The sequence below is a fragment of the Crinia signifera genome, chromosome 1, assembly GCF_055691185.1.
Source record: "Crinia signifera chromosome 1, ASM5569118v1, whole genome shotgun sequence".
Classification (NCBI taxonomy): domain Eukaryota; kingdom Metazoa; phylum Chordata; class Amphibia; order Anura; family Myobatrachidae; genus Crinia; species Crinia signifera.
This window is the reverse complement of record NC_139217.1, coordinates 118,334,731-118,356,041: the sequence shown is the minus strand read 5'-3', so window position 1 is coordinate 118,356,041 and position 21,311 is coordinate 118,334,731. Positions and strand designations below refer to the sequence as shown.

At 43.7% G+C, this 21,311-nt stretch overlaps 1 protein-coding gene across 5 annotated transcripts in view; it reads right to left on the bottom strand.

Moving 5' to 3' along the window:
- GRIA2 (glutamate ionotropic receptor AMPA type subunit 2) overlaps nucleotides 1-21,022 on the bottom strand; it is a 168,598-nt gene extending 147,576 nt beyond the window's left edge. The window contains exons 1-2 of one of the 5 annotated variants that reach the window (XR_014470322.1): nucleotides 20,439-21,019; nucleotides 19,941-20,081 (exon numbers count right to left, since the gene is read on the bottom strand). Coding sequence is in view for 4 of the 5 variants with exons in the window: in XM_083172434.1 (XP_083028560.1) it covers nucleotides 19,941-20,081; nucleotides 20,439-20,550 (253 nt within the window). In the remaining variant the exon portion in view is untranslated. Of the gene's footprint in view, nucleotides 1-19,940; nucleotides 20,082-20,438 lie in introns of all 5 variants that reach the window. The other 4 variants (XM_083172434.1, XM_083172442.1, XM_083172424.1 and 1 more) reach the window with 4 other exon arrangements.
- Between the last annotated feature and the right edge of the window lie 289 nt (nucleotides 21,023-21,311).

The following is a 21,311-nucleotide window of genomic DNA, read 5'->3' as shown; positions in this document are numbered from 1 at the left end:
TTTTTACAAGCTTCCCTCTTTAAATAAAATGGGTTGTGTTTATATAGGAAAAATCTCGATGGAAATGGGATGATGATGTACTGGCAGGAGCTTAATAATTAAATGAGTATATTGGTTAGTTAGGGGGGATATTGGGGACTTTTTATGGGGTCCTCCCCATTTCTTAATATAATGGGGTTACTGCCCACTTTTTTAAATATTGTTAGGGACTTTTTCATTTTTTTTAAATTTTTCCAATTATAGGGGAGTAAATTAGGATATGTGTAAACAGGGTATTTTTCACTATATATATATATATATATATTTTTTTTTTTTTTGAATTAATATAATACATGTCCACTTATTACAGCAGGGCTCGACAAACCCCGGGGGCCAGGTCGCCACGGCGACCAGATTCTGCTTCCTGGCGACCAGATTTTCTTGGGGAGGAAGCAGAATCTGGTCATGGCGGGGTGCACTTGCGGTAACAGCCGGACAGAGGGGCTTTCAATCTACCTGGCGGTATGAGAGCTAGTTCAGATGTCCATCCCTGTAGCTGCTCGTGCCTTCCCTGGCAGCTCTGCAGAGAACTGAGCCGCCTCACTGCCGAGCACCAGAGCTGCCTGCTCCCGATAGCCCCCCTTAGGCAGCCAGAAGCCCCTTCCTCCGGCGCAACTCTCACCCGGCTGCGCGGTCAGACACTCAAAGCCTGTCTGTTTGTGCTGCTCTCTCCGTCACTCACTGCCCGCCGGAGAGAGTGCACCCGGCGGCACAGACTGCACTGCAGGTCCGGGTCCTCCTCCGCTCTGTGCTAAGCGCAGGGGGAGATCTCAGACACTCCTCCACTCCCAAAAGCGGCACTGGCAGTGAGGCCTCGCTCCAACACATGGACCAGAGGCTGAGACTCCTGAGAGGGGGAGCTTCTGCTGAGGGGACCAGGTACTAAGCACAGTGTGTGTCTGGGTCAGGAGGAGAAGATCTGCGGGCTGCAGCACAATATGTGTCAGAGAATAGGCTCTGCAGGCTGCAGCACAATATGTGTCAGAAAAAAGAGGCTCTGCAGGCTGCAGCACAGTATGTGTCAGAGAAAAGAGGCTCTGCAGGCTGCAGCACAGTATGTGTCAGGGAGGGGAGGCTCTGCAGGCTGCAGCACAATATGTGTCAGGGAGGGGAGGCTCTGCAGGCTGCAGCACAATATGCATCAGGGAGGGGAGGCTCTGCAGGCTGCAGCACAATATGCATCAGGGAGGGGAGGCTCTGCAGGCTGCAGCACAATATGTGTCAGGGAGGGGAGGCTCTACAGGCTGCAGCACAGTATGTGTCAGGGAGGGGAGGCTCTACAGGCTGCAGCACAGTATGTGTCAGAAGGAAGAGACTCTGCAGCCTGCAGCACAATCTGTGTTAAGGAGGAGAGGCTCTGCAAGCTGCCATATCAACCCCTATCCCCTCTCACAGTACAGGCTGCTGGGCTGCCTTAAGAACGCATCAGCGCACAGCGCCAAACTTAGGAAGAACCCATATGTTGCATAATATGTAATATTCATTACGACATTTGGTATTATATGTGATGGGCATTACAGTGTTTGGTATATGTAATGGGCATTATGGTGTGTGGTGTAATATGTTTTTTTGTAAAAAGGGGGATAGCGAAATTATACCGGTGCACAGGTTATGAAGTTTCAAAATATGATGGTAGAAGAAATGTGGTGTAATATGTCATAGGTATTACGGTGTGTGGCATAACGTATAATGGGTATTATGGCATGTGGTATAACATGTAATGGGTTTTGTGACATGTGTAAAAGGCATTAGTGTAAATTTTTGGTGCGCGGCTTTGGCACGCACTGTCCCTATTTTTAGTTTGTCTGGCTCCTACTTTTTCATCCTGGCTCCTAGATTTTAAAGAAATTTGTCAAGCCCTGTATTACAGTATTCATTTGGATACTGATTTAGTATACATTTTCTATACACTTGGATGGTTATAACCATTAACACTTCATCTCGATTACAAATAGGTCAATATAAAATTTATTTCATGCACTTATTAGATTAATATATTATTCACTTAATAGAATTCATTTAGAGTTCAATATAATATTTTATTATTTTTTTTACATTTATGGTAATTACTGTTAGTTTATAAATAGGGGATTGTAGATTGTAATATATTTTTTCTGTAGTACCCCCATATATTTGTTTTGTTTTTCATAATTGTCTAGAGGAGGGCGTTATGGAATACATCTATTATGGATATGGGTTAATGACATTCTTACCCAGTACGTAATTATAATGATTTTTGCCCATAAAGAAGCCGTTGGTAGTTATATAGTGGGAGCTTCCTGGTTATGGGATCCAAGATGGCGGCGGTTTGAACCGCAAGGTCTATATATTAAGTATTTCTGGGGACGCATATGCGTTCCACCAATCTAAGATGGCGTCGACTTGTAATGCACGGCGTCTGCGCCGTCAGTCACAACCCTGAGAGGGCACTGTGACGTTATCCGCCAGCGACGGGGCGACGCTTATGCGTTCCACCCCTTTCCAAAATGGCGCTGATTTGGAACGCACGGCGGTAGCGCTGTGCGTTCCTGTTTGAAATAAGTATAGCATTAGGTACCTAATGAAAGCGGAATTTAGGATTTATTATTAGTATGAAGATGAGCGTTCTGTCCCTCCTTTAGTTAGCTTAAATGCCCTTTGTTCCTATTACAATAGATAGGAAGTGACGTCATAGGCCTGGGCCTATATATAGCTTCCTGTTAGCACAGGCATTCACTTGGCTGTTTGGATACAGTGTGACAAGCTTCCAGTAACCCAGGTTTATGTGAGTATTGGCTTTATTTGTGTAAGCTCCTGCTAGTAATCATGGTTCTATATAGGTTTTTTATGTATGTAATTTTATTTTGATTGCACATTTATATCTTGCCTTTTTAAAGTGGATCCTTGGATGAATTGTATTGCTGACATCTGTAATTGAGTGGGATTTTTTTGAGAAGTATACCATAGAGAACTGACAAGAGCTCTGTCAGTTGGTGTAATGTAAGTTCTATCTTTGTCCACCTCACACATGACCCACACATATTAGGTGTCGGTGGTGGTTACGGCTATGGAGAAAAGAAATTAAATCTAATTTGCCAATTATATGCATTTCCCCATCCAGATCATTATCCACTTAAATTGTGTGTGCTCAGTCAATTTGGGACACTGCAAGAAGGTACTGTTTTTTAAAGTATTCTCTCTGTATGTATGTATTTTTTATTTATTTTTTTAGAATGTATATTTTATGTATCTATTGAAATGATGGGCGTGGACCCGATGCATTGATATTGCTTCATTTATTATTAATTGATTATACAGAAGTAATTAAATGTTTTTTAAAAAAGGAAAATATATTCAGTGGTGCCATTTTGATATGGCTAATGATGATAATGTTCTTTGCATAGAAATATGTTTTCTGTAAATGGTATTCTATATTGGTTTCTGTTTTTGTCTTTATTGTCCTCCTCCTCCTCCTGAATTTCTTTTTCAGCAAAAATGAGCTATACATGTCCCCTCCTGTTTTCATTTCTGATATACTTTATTGTTACTTTTAGAGCAACTGCAGCTTTGATAAACAAGTCGTCTAAATGCCCCTGATGAAGTCACGTGGTTGACGAAACGCGTTGGGCCTGCCGTTGTACTGAATTATTACAGATTTTGTCAAATTGACTTGTATATATGATTATATCATCACTGTATTTTCTATGAGCCGTGTTGTTGGCTTTTATTAAAATTTTGTATTGTGTAAAAAAGGTTGTGTACTTTCACCGTTAAGCGCACTCTGTTCCTGTTCTGTATTTCTATCTGTTTTGGGTCTCAGCTAACGGGGGACTCTCAGAGTTGCTGCTATTCTTTATTTGGGCGCGGACTTTTGGGTACTTTTGTTCTGTTTATATATATATATATATATATATATATATATATATATATATATATATATATATAAAGACAGAAGGGGGTTGATTGGCACTCCAGATAAATGAATGAGACCATTATATATATATAATGTGTTAAACATTTCCAGCCTTCCAGTTCCAGTGCAATCTGCACAATTCCGTTTCCTGCAGGAGCTAAAAAAAAAGAAGTACACATTTGTGTATGGGGTAGGATACAGCAGGATATGAGAGGTGGATCACATTTGGCTCTCTGCTGTGTACAACAAGATAACGGCCTCCTACTGTATAAAACTGTCTTTATCCATGCACATATCATAAACAGCATTTTCGTATTTTGGGACATATTTTAACCCAATAATTGTTTTAAAGCCACAGCAACCTTAAATTATATACTGTCAAGAACGTCATGTACATTATGTACTGTACGTCAAGAACGTATTAAGAAACACATCCAGACATGGTGCCTTGGATAAACAAACGGAGTAATACTTTAGCCTTATAAAAGGAGTTCATAGAGAAAATAGCACTCTTGTCTCCTGCTTTGTTGTATAAAATACATCTGGTACTTGTTTCCTAGCAGGGCGCCCAGATTTCCTACGCACGCTAACGTAGTGAAATCGCATCGCACATCGCATCGCATGGCCCTTTTTTGTGGCGTGAGATGTGAGATGCGATCTCAGTAGTTAATATGGTAAAACACCTAAAACACCACCACTCTCCACTACACCCCGAAGCCTGGCAAGCGGCGGCGGAACCAAGCCTGAAGCATGGCGAGCGCAGCGAGCCCCGCGAGGGGATGCGGAATACATGTAAAGCAATCCGCGGGGCTCGCCACGCTTCGGGCTCGGTGGCTTGCTACGCTCGCCACACTATAGAAGGTCAACTCCACGCCGACATGGATAGTGGGGGTATGAAAAGGTCAGAGGATGCGTTCCGCCGCCCTACGCGGGGCTCGCTGTTCTCGCCATGCTTCGGGGTGACGTGGAGAGTGGTGGTGTTTTAGGTGTTTTACCATATGAACTACTGAGATCACATCTCAAATCTCACGCAACAAAAAAGGGCCATGCGATGCGATGTGCGATGAGATTTAACTCAGGGTGCAGTGAATAAATTAACTAATGAGATCGCATCTCGCATCGCAAGGCACAAAAAGCCATGTGATGCGATGTGCGATGCGATTTACCTACGCAGAATAGCCCACTATGCAAATAGCTTAGTGGCGCCCTGCGAGGAAACAAGTACCCATCTGTTATAATTTTTGTGCCACATATGTTAGTTGTTACACTTACAGGCCTGGCCGCTGGCTAGTGAAAAAAATCAGTTTCCCACCAGGCATCTGTATTTGCACCTTTGCACTATATGCTGCTTGCTATGGAATAAAGTCCTACAGAGAGCAGAGAAGCGGCATTTGCATACATGCTTTATGGAGTGTAAACCAGAGATTTCAATTTGTGCAGTAAAGAGTAACAAGCTAGGTAAAGAGGGTGAACATGGTGCACACTGGGGGGATGTTTGTTACTATGCAGAACACGCATACCCATTATGCTAAAGGCCTTGAAAGTAGCACTCTATCGTATTGTTAAAGGGATGCACTTTGCACTTCCCATTGGCACTTCTACAGTGACAAATTTGTAGGCATACACTTAGCCCTATATTATTGACAGTCACACTCATCAAGTGACAACTGGAATAGAAACTGCTCTGTTCCCCCACTGATTAATGTAAGCCATAAATAGGGAGGTGGCCTTTGAAGTGACATTCAGACATCTGTACAGTTCTGCTGCGAAAACCTGGTGCCATTTCTTTTCTACAGAGGTATCACCCATTCGCTGACATCTAGGAGCAAAACCAAGGTGAGATAGATGGTGCAGAACATAAGTTCTTCTTAAATCAGCTCCTGTATTTTGGAAATTACTCATTGATCTCTGAACAGTTCAACCACTGTGATTGATTTGCCTACGTTTTTCATATACTACTTAGACACCTTATGCACTGGTTTCAAATATCAATGTTGGCAGAACATTGGCATTGTATGAATGCTGCAGGATTTATTTGCTTTCACTGCAACTGAACACACTGCAGTAAATGTGGTGTCCACAATTGATCTCCTATCACTGCAAGTGCAAGCATTGATTACCACTGCATGTCTTAATGCCAGTTGTTAACCAGCCATAGCTAGCCTTTCTTGATAGTCCAATAGATTAATTTAGGGTATTTATCCATATATTTAGGCTCCCACTCCACCACCAATGGTGGAATAATACAATAACCAGTGGTAGCTTCAGGGGTGGGGATACAGCAAAGTTCAAAATTCAAATGGGAAGCAATACCAACTGCCAGTGAGTTAGTTTGGAGTGGCAGCTGGAGTCGCTCCCATGTTTGAATTTTGAACTGTGCAGCAGCCCCACCTCCGGAACAGCCAATGACCATAACCCATTTTTTCTGTACTTGTTGCTAATTATACGTGTTTCAAGTGCCCTAGCTACAGTAATAAATATCAACAGGTGTATTGTCTTAAAATACTTCTCATTAATGTAATTTGTTACTTCAATTTACAAATATCCAGACAGTACATTGCATTTCACTTTTTTTAACACCACACAATAACTGCTAAAGTATATGTTGTAGGTGTACAATTACCCCAAAATACAATGCTATCTCAACCAGTGTTTTTATTTCCCACACTTTTACTCAGTGGCAGGCTGGGCCAGGAGGGCAGAGTGCCATGTGCCCCCTGGGCCACTCTGCCATCTAGTGTACAGGCCCAGCATGTAGGGTTAACACCCATCCGGGATTACTCCGGACAGTCCAGTTATTAAGCCGGTTGTCCGGAGTCCAGATGGGTGGCATTCCTGGACTATACAATGTCTGAGAACAGGAGACAGGAGGGAGATAAGTGTCGCCGCCGGGAGAGAGCCAGCTACATGAGCAAGTCTGTGGGGCTATTTCAAATATTGCACCTGCTTGTTGCCCGGCAGCCAATCGGGAGCAGTGGCTCCTGATTGGCTACCACTCCGCAAGCTGGCACGAGATTTCAAATAGCACCCTGGTCCTCCTCTGGTGTTGATACAGCAGCATCAGCCTACACAGCTATATGCTCTGCCCAGCTCCGGCTGCCTGCTGTAAACTCCCCCTTGGCAACGAGCATTTGCACTCTCCTTTGGCAATGATGAGCATTTGCGCTCCCCCTTGGCAACAAGCATTTGCACTCCACCTTGGCAATGAGCATTTGTACTCTCCCTTGGCAACATTGGCTCTCCCACTTGGCAACAGGCATTTGCACTTCCCCATGGCAACAAGCATGAAGGCCCCGGCAAGCATGAAGGCCCTGGCATCGAGCAAGAAACCCCTAAAAATTAACATGTAGGTAAGTGGCACTTATATGGCAATAATATTTATGTGCAACATGTAATAGGCATTACGGTGTAAGTTTTTAGCATGTGCCTTCAGAGCGCACTGTCCCTGTTGTCCCTATTTTTTTATTATTATTATTAAGCCCTGGCATAACTTGTAATGGGCATTATGGCATGTGGTATACTATGTAACGGGTGTGAGACGTGTAATAGGCATTATGGTGTACATTTTTGGCATCATGGATCCCTCCCAGGAAGCCCCGTGGCTGCCTGGTTCTCTGCGCAGGGGGATTTCCAGGTAAGAAACCCTGGAAGTCCAGGCAGCATCGTGGATCGCAAAGGGCAGCTCCTATCGGGAGAGCTGCCCTTGGTGTTACTCATCGCATATGTCAGTACATATGCAATGAGCATTGAGACTATGGGCGGCGCTGCTTCGTACATCCCGCCCTCTATCACTCCAGGGAAACTTGCTTGTGTTTGCCCCCAGATTAAAAACAGTGGGAAACAGTTTGTTTCTATACTTAGATATATTAGGAAAATAATTCACACACCCAATTCATTTTGATATCAACTAATACATTTGTTAAAACACGCTGACTAAAAATCACTATTGGTCATTCTACTACTGTATGTCTTATTAAAGCATTTTTTTTTTGCAATAAGGCATCACAATATACAATTTATTTGTAATAACTGTCAGTTACAGTGGGGTCAAATGGGAACTAAAACTGCTAGCGTTAATAAGGTGCAACTGCTCAGCTGCTGACACAGTGAAGTGAAATAGAACAATCCTCACTGGTCACAAGGGAGCAATTATGTTCTGAAAATGCTTCTTCACCTCTTCTCTATGTGTCAGTATGGAATGGACTGCGCTTCCGGCTAACACTACTGCTTGCTACTCCAAACAACTGTAAATTATTGGTGGAAAGACCTGGAATGACAGCTCGACAATGCAAATAAGAAATCATTGGTTACAAATTTTGAGTGAAAAGTAAGATGCATCACAACAAACAGCATTTCTTCAGTTTATTTCTATCAGTGCAAAGCATGATGTTCTGCCTGGCAACAACCAATCACATATCATTGCCAAAGATTTATACTCTAAGTTCACTGTGAATCGTGTCACCATAGCCTACCTCAGGGCACCACACTTAAAGACCTCAGTCCCAGAGGGCATCCAGAAAAAGCAGATGAGCATCGTGTATGCCCATGACAGTATGGGCATGACAGCATAAAAACAAACATATGCAGACTGGCACAGAGACATATATACAGTATATAAACAGTTGGTCCTATCAAAAATATAATGATTACAAAAAGGTATAGGTTGAGTATCCCTTATCCAAAATGCTCGGGATCAGAAGAATTTTGGATAATGGATTATTCCGTATTTCAGAATATTTTTATATTTCAATTACGTAGTTTTAGGTATCTTGCATTTATGTCGTATAAACCACATGAAATGCAAATATATTTTATTTGTGCATAAAACAAGGTTTCAAAACATGAAACAAAGTTTGTGTACAATCTCAGGTACTGAATTTGAATGCCAAGCAATCACTTTCTTGCACATATTTAGTGCCAGTTACATATCATGTCCCTAGTAGTGCCAGTTATATATCATGTTTTCAGTGGTGCCAGTTACTGTATATATCCCCAGTAGTTCTGTTACAGATGTCCCCAGTAGTGCCAGTTATATATCATGGCTTCAGTAGTGGTGTTACACATGTGCAGTAGTGCTTTTAGCAAACAAAAAATGTTTTTACACTTTCTGGAATGTATGGTTTTCGAAATAATTTGGATAACGGATATGTGGATAAGGGATACTCAACCTGTACAATGGAGGGTGCACAATTTTGGTCAGGATTTAATAAACATAGGCCTAGAAAGGAGCACTCTTTTGGTAACTATTACAATCTAGTTATTTAGATCAGGGTTGCCGACCCTCCCGGAATTACCGGGAGTCTCCCGAAAATCGGGTCCCCCTCCCGGCCCCCCGGAAGGGTGGACAACCCTCCCGGATTCAGGGGGGACCCCCGCTGTGCCCACGACTGCGGCATTTAAATGCCACAATCCGCGGGTCTCAGAGGAGGGGGCGGAGCTAAAATGGCAAAATCGCGTCATTTTAGCCCCGCCCCCTCCACGGAGATCCGTGAGTGCAACTGTTTACCACAATGGGGCGGGGCTTAGTGACGTCGCGCTCAAGCCCCGCCCCCCGAGCAGCTGCTGAAACTCTCCTCTCCGGGCTTCTCCCTGATTTAGATTGAATACATGGGCAGATGATAAGGAATTCCGGACCCTTTTCATCAGTTTTTCTCCCATACACTTTTTGTTTATTCAGTCCTGACCAAAATTGTGCTTCCTCCATTGTATATACCTTTTTGTAAATAATTTTTTGATTGGAGAAACTGTGTCCTGTTTTTATATGTCTATTCGTTGGATTAAATACTTTTTATCCTAAAACCATGATGGCATTCAATTTCTGAGGAAAAGAAACCATTATGTGTTTTCTCTCACCATCAAAAAAAAGGGCTTATTCACACAGCCCGAAATGCGTTGGTGGTTGGAGGAGAAAGAGAAATGCCCTAGAGGTTTGTGGTAGGTGCTGGTTACCATCTTCAGCAACTGGGCGGCCTTCTATCCGGATTGGGAGGTAACCCAGACCACCACACACCTTGGGATTTCCTTCCCACTTTTTATCCATTTTATGTCTTTTTATTGTTGTTGGAAATAAATTTTTGGATACTGCAAGAATTCCGTGGAGTAAGCTGTCTACTTGTGGGAATTCGGAGGCTAAAGAAACCTTTCCATGCACATAGGGCACCTGATTCTGGTGAGTTCATTTTTCATGGGGTCCTGATGATCGTACTGATTTGACATCGTCACTTATGCATGCAGAGGTCGTGGAAACTTAAAGAAACCATTACGGGCACATAGGGAATTTTACCCAGGTCAGTTGTGGTTGCCTTTAAGAACGACTGGACGGAAGGGGGGAGATTTGATTCCATCCCTTTGGTGATTGAAATTCACACATCCTTAAAGAGGAGACTACAGCGCCACTTTGGAACACCATTTTTGTGTAGTGAGTAGTGGTAGGCTTTCCATTTAATTAAGTTTACCCTTCCTGATTTTAGTGGGTAAAAGAAACCTTAATACGTGGATCCCCATGTTTTTTTCTGTGAGTGTGGGTATGCATAATTGACTCAGCATTATAAAGATACCTTTATAGCAGGCATGTCTAAAGTCAGGCCCGGGGGCCAATTGCGGCCCGTGCTGTCATTTCAAGCGGCCCGCAGACTCCAGCTGGAAGGGGACAGAGCATCAGATGTGGGAAGCACAGCACAGGACAGTAAAGGTGGGGCCCCGGCAAACGCGCCTTTACCTTGCTGTCTGCTACAGTGAGGAGGTGCCGGCCGCCACAGTCAGATGTGTTTGGCATCCTACCCCTGCTGCTGCAATCGTATATCACCCTACTCCACAATCACAGTGACAGCAGTGTTTGGGGAGGGGGGTAGCAAGGGTGAAGTTTGCTCCCGTAACATGCAGAGCGGAGGAGGGCAGCAGTGGGAGCCCAAGCATCTCCTGTCCTTGCAGTGCCTGCTTTGCCTCTCCTTCCTCTGGCTCACACAAGGGGCTGGGAAACATACAGAGAAGGGAGGGGGCAGAGTGGGGGACATACAGTGAAGGAGGGTCAGGCTAGGGGACATACAGTGAATGGAGGCAGTGATGGCCATTCAGAGAAGGGGGAGAAGGGGCAGGCTGGGGGACATACAGTGAATGGGGGCAGAGTGAGGTACATAGTGAATGGGGGTCATACAGTGAAGGAGGGTCAGGCTTGGGGACATACAATGAACGGAGGCACTGATGGACATTAAGAGTAGGGGGCAGGCTGGGGGACAGAGTGAATGGGTTCAGAGTGGGGAACATACAGTGAATGGGGGACATACAGTGAAGGAGGGTCAGGCTGGGGGACATACAGTGAATGGGGGCAGGTTGGGGGAAATACAGTGAAGGGGCAGAGTGGGGGACCATTCTGATGTGATTAATGATTCAAAGAATGTCAGGCTGAATGGTCGGCCCCCACACATTTACACTTCACCAAATCTGGCCCTCGTCGCAAAAAGTTTGGACACCCCTGCTTTATAGGATTCAATAAACATCACTACTTGTGAGTCTGGGTACGCAACATTTATCACTTCAGTGAGAAAAAGCACAACTGTATGTGAAATCCAGTTCTGTCTACTGATTCGTAGGGGTGAAGGTTTATGATCATCTGATCTTCACACACTTTTGAAATAAAGCACACCTGGGAACATCTAAAAATTGACGATTATCACATTTACTACACATTGGTATTTTGTTTTATTGTTTTACATGATATCCATCCCCGAATATCATCCAGAGGATCTGTCCATAACCCGATGCATATCAACAGCTCCAGGTAAGTAATTGAAATCTCTTACCTTTGTAAGCTCTAACGAGCAGGGCCCTCTCTCCTCATGTGCTTTTCTTAAAATATATCTCTGCCACTGTTATAATTGCATCAGTGTCCACTGTTGCAACTGTCTTTTTATTTACTATGTACTTGTTCTAATTTGCATTTGTACTGTAAATCACAATCTTTCTTGTATTGTTCTTTGCTCATCTATGTATTGTCAGGCGCTGCGGAACCCTTGTGGTGCCATATAAATAAATGATAATAATAATAATAACATGTCTGGGTCTCATTATTTACTTAAGGGCAGATGCAGATACAAGATGATGGTTGTCAGTAACAGTGATTGTCATGGCTGACTGCAAAGTGGTAAAAAAAGATGGATGTGGCGCTTAATATAAACCTGGTGCATATGGGTCTGGTGCTGCCCTGCCTGTATCTGTGATAGGGGCAACTGAATATTACTGCAACTGTGTTTTATATTTTTATTTGGGTTACAATTGTTGGACAACATCAGCCCCATTGTACTATTGACAACTAAATCAGTAGATTATGATAATAGTATCTTACACGTTCCTCAGATACTGTACACTACAAATGAATGCAATATACAATATTATACTGTAACATTTACTGATAAAATGCCAGTTTGATGCGATGCTGTTATGTATATGATAAAACTGTACTTTTCAATTTCAGTATACAAATTATGCTATGGGACCCAGTGATGGAATATTATGACCATGTCTAAATATAGGCCCCCATCCACTAGTGCGATTTGGGCCCTTTTCATCCAATTCCAAGGCATCGGGCCAAGGAATTGGATGAAAAGGGCCCAAATTGCATATGTTTTACCTGATGTGGGATCCTATGCGCATTGTATTGAAACCAGAGATCGTCAAGGATCCATCTGATCCCGTAGCCAGGAAAAGGATTGCATACAATACATCGTATGCAAAAGGACCACATACGATGTATCGTATGGAAACCTGCCACCTGGGAGCTGCTGGGTAAGATGGCGGGGTTTAGCATGCGAGATATTCCTTTGCCTTGCCTTTAGTGTAACAATGTATTTCTCTAATGATTATGAAGCAATCATTATGTTTTTATTTATAAACCCCTCAGAGATGGAGAAATTGATGCAGCCAATCAGATTGTAAGGGGTAACTATAGAATCTAAAAATAAAAAGAGATTATATTGCCCATAGCAACATCACCTCTTTTCATTTTTTAGAAGCTTTAGCTTCTATTCCCCTAAATGGGGAGATCAATTACCCACAATAAATTACAATGAGTAACAATGGGAAATAGCTTACTATTCAAGTGCACTCCTGATTCCCTGAGTTCCCCCGATAGGCTTATTAATGTTCATTATACTGGGTTAAAAGTTCATTGAGTTGTGCATTAACGGGTTGTGGTAACTGTTAACCTCTAGGTTATTGGTGATTTTTTTCCAGCCCACTGAGCTGGGTGAGAAAAAATCCCTGATAACTCCTGCCTTTAGAGATAATTGGATAGCCTCTGGAGATTAACCAGCCCTTGGCAATGTACCCCTGGTAAGATAATTGAATTCCACCATAAATGCAATTTTTACAAAAAAGGTTAAAAATGACTTTTTAAAGTTTTTACAATCTGTCATTGGCCCTTATTCTGGTTGGTGCGGCCAGAGCCGCACACGGTGCTCTGGCCGCACAAACCAATCCCCGCCCACGAGACGGATCGCCACGGCCGTCCGTACACGGACGGCTGGCGATCCGCATAAAAATGGTGGAGGCGTACGCCTCCACCATGGTGGGAGCTGCCCCCTGCATTCGATGGTCGTCGACCATCGAAGGCAGGTCCGCACGCCCCAGCAGCTCCCGCAAGCTGAGACCACACGGACAATCGTCCGTGTGATAGCTTGTATGGGGGCTGAGAGCTGACATCCGGCGACGTCAGCTTTCCGCCCCCATGAGTTGCGTCATACCCTCATTACCATGCATACGCCCCGCGTTTGCATGGGAACGCCCATGAAACGCGGGGCGTACACATAGGGAAATGAGGGTGTGAAGCCCCTCACGCCCCTATACGCCCCCTTTGCGGCGGACGAAATACGTCTGCGGCGAAGGGGGCTGCACATGCGCAGATTGACCTCTGCGCATGTGCAGAATAAAAACATCGGCGGTACGGCCGCACGCGGGCCGTACCGCCCGAATCAGAATAAGGGCCATTGTCACAAAGTGCAGCGATCAAAATTATATGGGTGAACTGCAAATCTAATATGAGATGATCTTGGCAGGGAGCTTAGTGCTTAGCAACCATTATAACTTTACTGTCTGAGCTGAATCTGCAGTAGGGCCACACAGTATGTTTTTGCGATTGATTGAATGGATGGGAGGAGCATGAAGGCTTCAGGAATGGGATCTTGAAATCCCTCTCCGGTGATCCTGTCCTCATAATGTAGTTGCAGAGCAGTTACTGTCATCTGAAAATGTCTCCTGTGTTAATAAGCCAAGCACGAGAGAAATCTCTGATCTCTCCGTAATTTTTTCATGGTTAAATTGCAGGGAGATGTTCTCTATAGTTTTGCCCTATGTCTGTGAATCCAAGAGCCAATAAGGGTAGCAGAAATGAAGACTTTCCTTCTAATTTTATTTGCTTTTTTGGTCATTCAAAGATGCCACAAAAAAAAATCCTCATCCAGAGTTACTGTATCTTCTTCAGCACAATGAATAGAACCATCATTCTCAGTGTATTCATATTATGTTTAGAGCTGTAATAATGTACCTTTGGCATAACATGACGGGGAAAATTTACTAAGACATACCCCAGAGGCGTAGCTAGGGTGGCTCCGGCGGAGCTTGTGCTCCGGGCGCAAACTGTTTGCAGGGCGCCCCCTGCTGTGGAAAGCCTAAGTCGAGATTTAGTAACTATTTGCATACCTTACTGCCCCCTCCCCACCCGGGGCTGACTGTCTGCAGGTCCTCTATAGTCACGGCAGCGTCTCTGCTACTACCGCTTCCTCTCCGCAGCGTACCAGTCTGCTGCCGCCATGTAGCGTGTGGGCCGCATCCTGAACTCTGTCCAGACATGCGCACTCTGGCCCGGCGCTTGACATGGACTAGATCCCTCTCGTGCGCTATGTCACATCGCGCACGGCAGCAGTAGACTGGCACGCTGCGGAGAGGAGGCGGTAGCAGAGAAACTGCCTTGAATATAGAGGACCTGCAGACGGCCAGCGCGGGCAGTGGGGAGGCGGTAAGGTATGCAAAAATCTGGAGGACACTTTCCACGGCAGCAGTAGTTAGTACATAGGCATGCGCACGGGGGGTGCCTAATGGCGCCCCCCACACGATTGCACGGGGGGGGGGGGGAGATTGAGCCATAACATGAGTGGATATTTATTTTGTATGGGGGGGGGGGTGGCGGGAGCATAGAGAGAGAGATCAGGGCACCAAATTACTTGTTTGCCCCAGGCGCCGGAGGGGGGGCGCAAAGCATGCCCTTGCTCCGGGCACCGTGGCGCCTAGCTACACCGCTGACATACCCTCCAACATGACCCTTTCCATTAGGTACAAAATGCTCTGTTTTGGACTTCCCTGCCAGTGGCAGTTACAGATGTGAGCCTGCAGCACAGTCCAATAATCAAAAAGGGGAGCTACCCCTACTACTACCCCAAACATCACTCTCCTGAACTGTGCTGGAGCCCCACCTCTGTAACTGCCACTGGCAGGGAAGTCCATGAACAGAGCAGTTTGTACCTAATGGAATGGGTCATGTTGGAGGGTATGCTAAGATGTGTAATCTACTTCACATGTGATATTGCTATGGGCAACCAATCAGAATCTACTTCTTATTTATTTAGCACCCTCTAGAAGATAGTAGACAGGATCTGATTGGTTGCCCATAGCAACATCACATGTGAAGTAGAATACACATCTTAGTAAATTGCCCCCGACATATCAGAGCAGAGGGAGAGAGGTGTGTGATGTGTAACTATTAATGCTTAGCTTGGGGTAGTATACAGAATGTACAATAGGGAGCATCCACAAATACCATTTCTTATTTTCTAATAACTCATTAATCACCACCCAAAACTAAAAAATGTCTTTGTTTTATATAAATATATTTTAGCTTGAACTTCACTAGCAAATCATGCACTGTTTTGAAATATTACATTTTAAGCTTTTAAAAACCCAGTAAATCATCATTGATAAATGAATACCCCTTTTACACCGCCTCAAAACCCCGGGTCTTCTGTGGGTCAGACCCGGGTCAGAGGCAGTGTAAATGTGTCACGCCGTATCCCTTTACACGGAACTTCTACCCAGGTCCTGACCTGGGTAGAACATGGCTAGGACCTGGGGAGAGGGCGGTGTAAATGGGTACGCCGGGTCGGATGACCCGGCTCCCATTTACATCAATGGGGGACATACAACTTGCGGACTGCAGCGTCCGCAGGTTGGACGGGGGGGGGGGGCACACACAGCCTGTGCTGCTGTCTGCTATACTCTGCAGACAGCGGCGGTGGCAGCGGAGGAGGTGAATGGATGCATGTGTGCGGCATCCATTCACCTCCCGGACTACGGCTGGGGGGGGGGGTGCACGGGGGCTGGGGGTAGCCCAGCAGCTTACCTTGGTGCTGGGCTGTCCCCAGAACGGCGAACGGTGTATCCGGCGGGGATCACCACGGTCCTGGCACTTGGAGATGATGTCATCTCCAAGCACCGCCTCTGTCTACACTGCGGGTGGGCACCACAGTGTAAACGGTGTAAATCACGGGACCATTCTTCCAAATGCTGGGTCGGATCCGGGATTTTTGGTGTAAAAGGGGTATAAATTATATGAATGCATCCTTAAAGTATTTATTAATGTTCTGCAGTGGATTACTCCTAACTCCCTTAGCCCATATGCTTGTTAGGTGCTAAAGTAACTTGAAAAAGCTCTGCATGTAACATGAAAAAGCTCTGCGCATGTTTCTTGAACACACCACCCGTCCATTAAAAGCAACCTGTACATAACACAGCACATTGCTATTAAATGATGACCTCACGAATATAGAAGCTCATTAAGGTGCAATTGTCTGTAGTAATGTATACAATACAGCTAGCAAAATAAATGTTACATTATCACACTCTGACATGAATTTAATCAAATTTAAAACGGGTTTATTTCCACTAAGATCCACATTATATTTAAAAACTACTTATTACTCAACACAAAGAGTTAACATATATTTTAAATGTATGTAGTTAACTGAACTGTAAGAAAAGGAAAATGAGCCAGGAAAGATGCATTGTATTACGCTTTATAAGAGCCATAATCCGCCTTTTAGTTAAAAGCCAGCACACATTATATACTGTAAATAAAAAACAAAACACCTGACTATAATTTTAATACTTTTGTGTAAAAATTAAAACTCAGAACTCCCATCACAGTAGTGCATCAGAATATTCTCATGCTTGTCTGTCTTTTACTAAATATACTAGATTTTTATATACTACAATTTTCTTAATTTGTCATTTTACATAACAATTGATTATTGATGATAATGTCCCTTAAAATACAGTCATAGACAATGCTTTAATAAAATTTGTATTTAACAAAACTAAATTTATTCAGGAATGTTGATGTATTGAATTACAGAAGACTTTACCAAATATTATTTCTACAAAGCATAACAAAATGCACCCAGATAAAGTGCACTTTAAATGCATCCTTAAACCTCTGCACTCTAGGAATTATACATAAAGATGCAGTTGTGAGCATGCACCTATCAGTCAATTTCAGCATTAGGTTTACAGAAAAATCTTACAGCAAATTAAATGTTCGGATTCTGAGTTAAATGACCTTATCATGACCATATTTGCTACATATAATCATGAAGTAGTATCTTAAATTGGATGTTGACAGCATCCTAGTCACAGCCACTAATTATCCCGATGGGGAATTTCACTGAACATGCATTGCATCTGTTATTACTTTTATTTATGACATGGTCCATTGTTTATACATTTTTCTCAAGTGATTAATCAACGGTTCCAGTGTAAAGTAGCAGCACAAGCATAGAATACAGAGGACAGAGGAAGAGTTGATGCAGAGGAGCCAAGTGAAAATCTGCATCATGCTGAACGCAAATCACACAGAGCAGGAGCTGACTCCGGACAGTGAGAAGCCTTCATTTCCGGTTGAGTGCGGCTGCGTGCTGAGATGTATGGGGTGAATGCCAAACTACTGAACCATGCGTACAGTACATACATGTATTCAAATACATATTCTGACTACTGAAAACATAGTTATATACAGATGACTATAGTAAAATATTAGAGTGGAATATCATGCTATGGACAAATTTCTTGGGTATGTGTATCAGAATCACGGTTTAAAGTGTCCATCAAATGCCAAATATTAGTAAAGGCACAAGGTCAAATGTTCCCCGGCCATGGATGAAGGTGTGAAAGGGAAATAATAACTGGAAGCCACTACACGGCCCTCCTCCCCTGATCTCTCTGCAGTGTTACTGGACCTGTACAGCTTGCTGGTACTGTAAGCTTGTGAATTTTATGCATGAATCAGCAACCCCTTGTCATAATGTCATGATGCAGTGATCCCTGCAGAGCCGGAGAATAGTTTAAAATAGCAAAATCTCTTCCATCCTTCATAAAGAATGATCTGCTTTAAAAGGATGCACATAGCTAACAATGCTACTCAAGGTAAGCATGGTGTGTCAGCCCAATTACTAAAAATAAATCTAACTTTTAGAATACACTTTCACTATAATGTATAGCAAATACTTATTTACTGTGCAGTCTGGTGTCCCCACATATACTGTAAGAGGTATACTGCTTCTGAATCAGGCAGATCTGAAGATAAATCTTACTAGTGTATGGGCACCTTTACAAGCTCTGCCCACTATTGGATCCTTAATGGTAATTGATTTCCAGGTCCAATACAGTATTTTGCTTGTTGATAATGTTCTCATTCCATCTAGGAGCTAGGACATAGAATCTTGGACAGTATATGACATATAAACCCTATTAATCACCATTGAGGCCTTCATTAGGTGTATGAAGATATTACATACATGTAACATGCTAAATTATACAAATTGGACTACTTCCATATAATTGCTTCAATAATAATTAGCTAAATAAGTCATGAACAATATAAACGTTTTGCATATATTTCCAAATACATATTAGCATTTCGTAGCAAAGTCACATCCACTATGTAATAATAATATAATCCACACCATAAATAATGACATGATGGGTCTTCTTAGTTAATAGCTGAGGGAGCAATTGATTCCATAAATCCATCATTGAATACCCAAAATTTGAAGTGTCAAAAGGAAGTCCATGCACATTTATATAAAATACAATGTAATATAGGGAAATGTATTTATTTTGAGTTGCTAATCAATAGAATTATCTAGAAGCAATCAATCAGTCACTTTACACAGGCATCTATAAATAGAACAGTTTATGTGCTGGAACTACAGGAGGTTGGAATAACAAGATTATATTTTATGGCAATTAATGAACATTATATTACCCCAACGTTCCAAGTTTCCCTAATTCCTACATGGAACTTGTAATGTGTATCTATTTGGCACTTGAACACTCAGAGTGAAATTGTTTTTCTCCAGTAATTGGGGGATGTGCAGAGCATTGAGATATTACTCTGGGTAAAATGGCTGATCATCATTCTGCATCTGGTCATATTTAAATACAACCATAATCTCATACGGGTGATTATTGCACCTGCATTAAAACCATATCACATTTCTGTATACTGTGTGGACTACACATTACATAGACGACATCAGTTAACCCTATACAGCAATCATTGCTTTATATAATGTATCTCTTAAAGGAGACATTATAAAAATTATATTTAAACAAGTAAAATATATCAACCTAACAGTCCCAGTGGATATGAGCAAGCAATGGGTTCTTTGGGTAGACATGTATTGGAATGCAATGATGCAGTAACAGGTCACTTCGGTTATGCTCCATGCCAATCACGCAGGAAGACCATTGGTTGCCAGGGTGGCGTAAAAAGCAATGCAGGACAAACTTGCAGGGAAAAGAAAGGTAGGTGAGTATGTGAACTGCACATTGCACATACCCGGCTACAGGACTACAAGCTTATTGTATACAGTATAAACCAGTTATAGTTGGAAATCAACATCATCATTCTGCTGCATCTGTATTGCATACAACCAGCATTTAAAATAAATGAATATTTATTACTCACAAGCATTGGTGACAGCGAAGCTGTTAGCTACCTCCAGATTGTCGATATGGGGCGACAGCCTAAACTCTGAATTGGAATAGAGAACCATCCCTACCCGAAATGCACTGTATTCCTGATCTGCACCCCTTGGAAATAACCCTCCTGGAAAGAGATTGCACAGAATAAGGTTATAATATACTGGGAACATAGAACAAGTCATGTTTATTAAATGCAGATCAGATCCACAAATCTGGGATCATATTGATGTCAGCATATATAGGGGTTATGCAAAGAGGTTTCCTTTTTCCGTCTATTGATCGACTATTGGTGATATTGCATAGCAACTGCCCTGAAGCTTGGAGCAGAATAAACAAGATGTAAAACAGAGGGGTTTACTGTATTTTCCTCTGTCAGTGACATTACATAGATCCATTAACTGTATACAGTATGTAACACATTGCTGGAAAAGGCAGAATGTTTCACAGACCAGCCACCATTCAGGTGAGGAAATATGCTTACCTATCTGTATGCTATTGGAATATACCCCAGTAATCAGTCCCCAAAGCACAGGAAGCAGGAAGACAGAAATATGCATAATCTTTTGCATTTCCAAGAAAGAAAAATAGAGCATCCAAAAAAAAAATCCCTCCTGTATAGTGTGCGTCTGCCTGTCTGCCGGGTCACATCAGCTGGGCACCTCTGCATTCATTGGCAATCCGATGCATGAGAGGCTGAGGGCAGCCGGGGAAGGGAGAGATGATGATGGTGGTGGTGGATCTGGCTGGAATAAGAAGGAATGGTGGGATGCAGCTGGCGATGCTGTGCTCCCAGTGCCTCAGTATTGTTCATTCAGACACTCACACTCACAGAGAGAGATGGAGAGAGAGAGAGGCGGCCGGGGGCGCGCACCGGGAGCGAGCAGTGTGCACGGCGCTGTGTTCCCCACTCTTCTCCCGGAGTAGCAGCTCTAGTGTCTCACAGCGCCTACTACCCAGCTCCGCCCGCTTACTGCACCGTCTGCCGCTGCTGCTGCCGGTGATCCCTCCCTGGCTTCCGCTCCAGCACCACGGACAGCAGCGAGCTCAGCTGGATGCCCTGACAGTGGTGCTGACGTCAGGCGCGGGGCGGGCCCGGGGCGGCCTTATATACACACACGCAGCAGCACAGGCGGTGTAGGAGGGATGCGGGAGCAGCTGTTGTCCGCTCGATGACCGACCGCAGCCCGTGACTGCTGGGGTGTGCGTGGCCACCACTGCTCACGCCGCAATCAGTGGCCCCCGGGCCGGCGGCACGTGCCCTAGTGTCCTGCGCAGCCCTGAGATTTCCTGTGTGGTCGTCTGCGTCCAAACGGTGGGGGGAACATGCATGAGGGGTTGAGTAGTGTATTCCCAG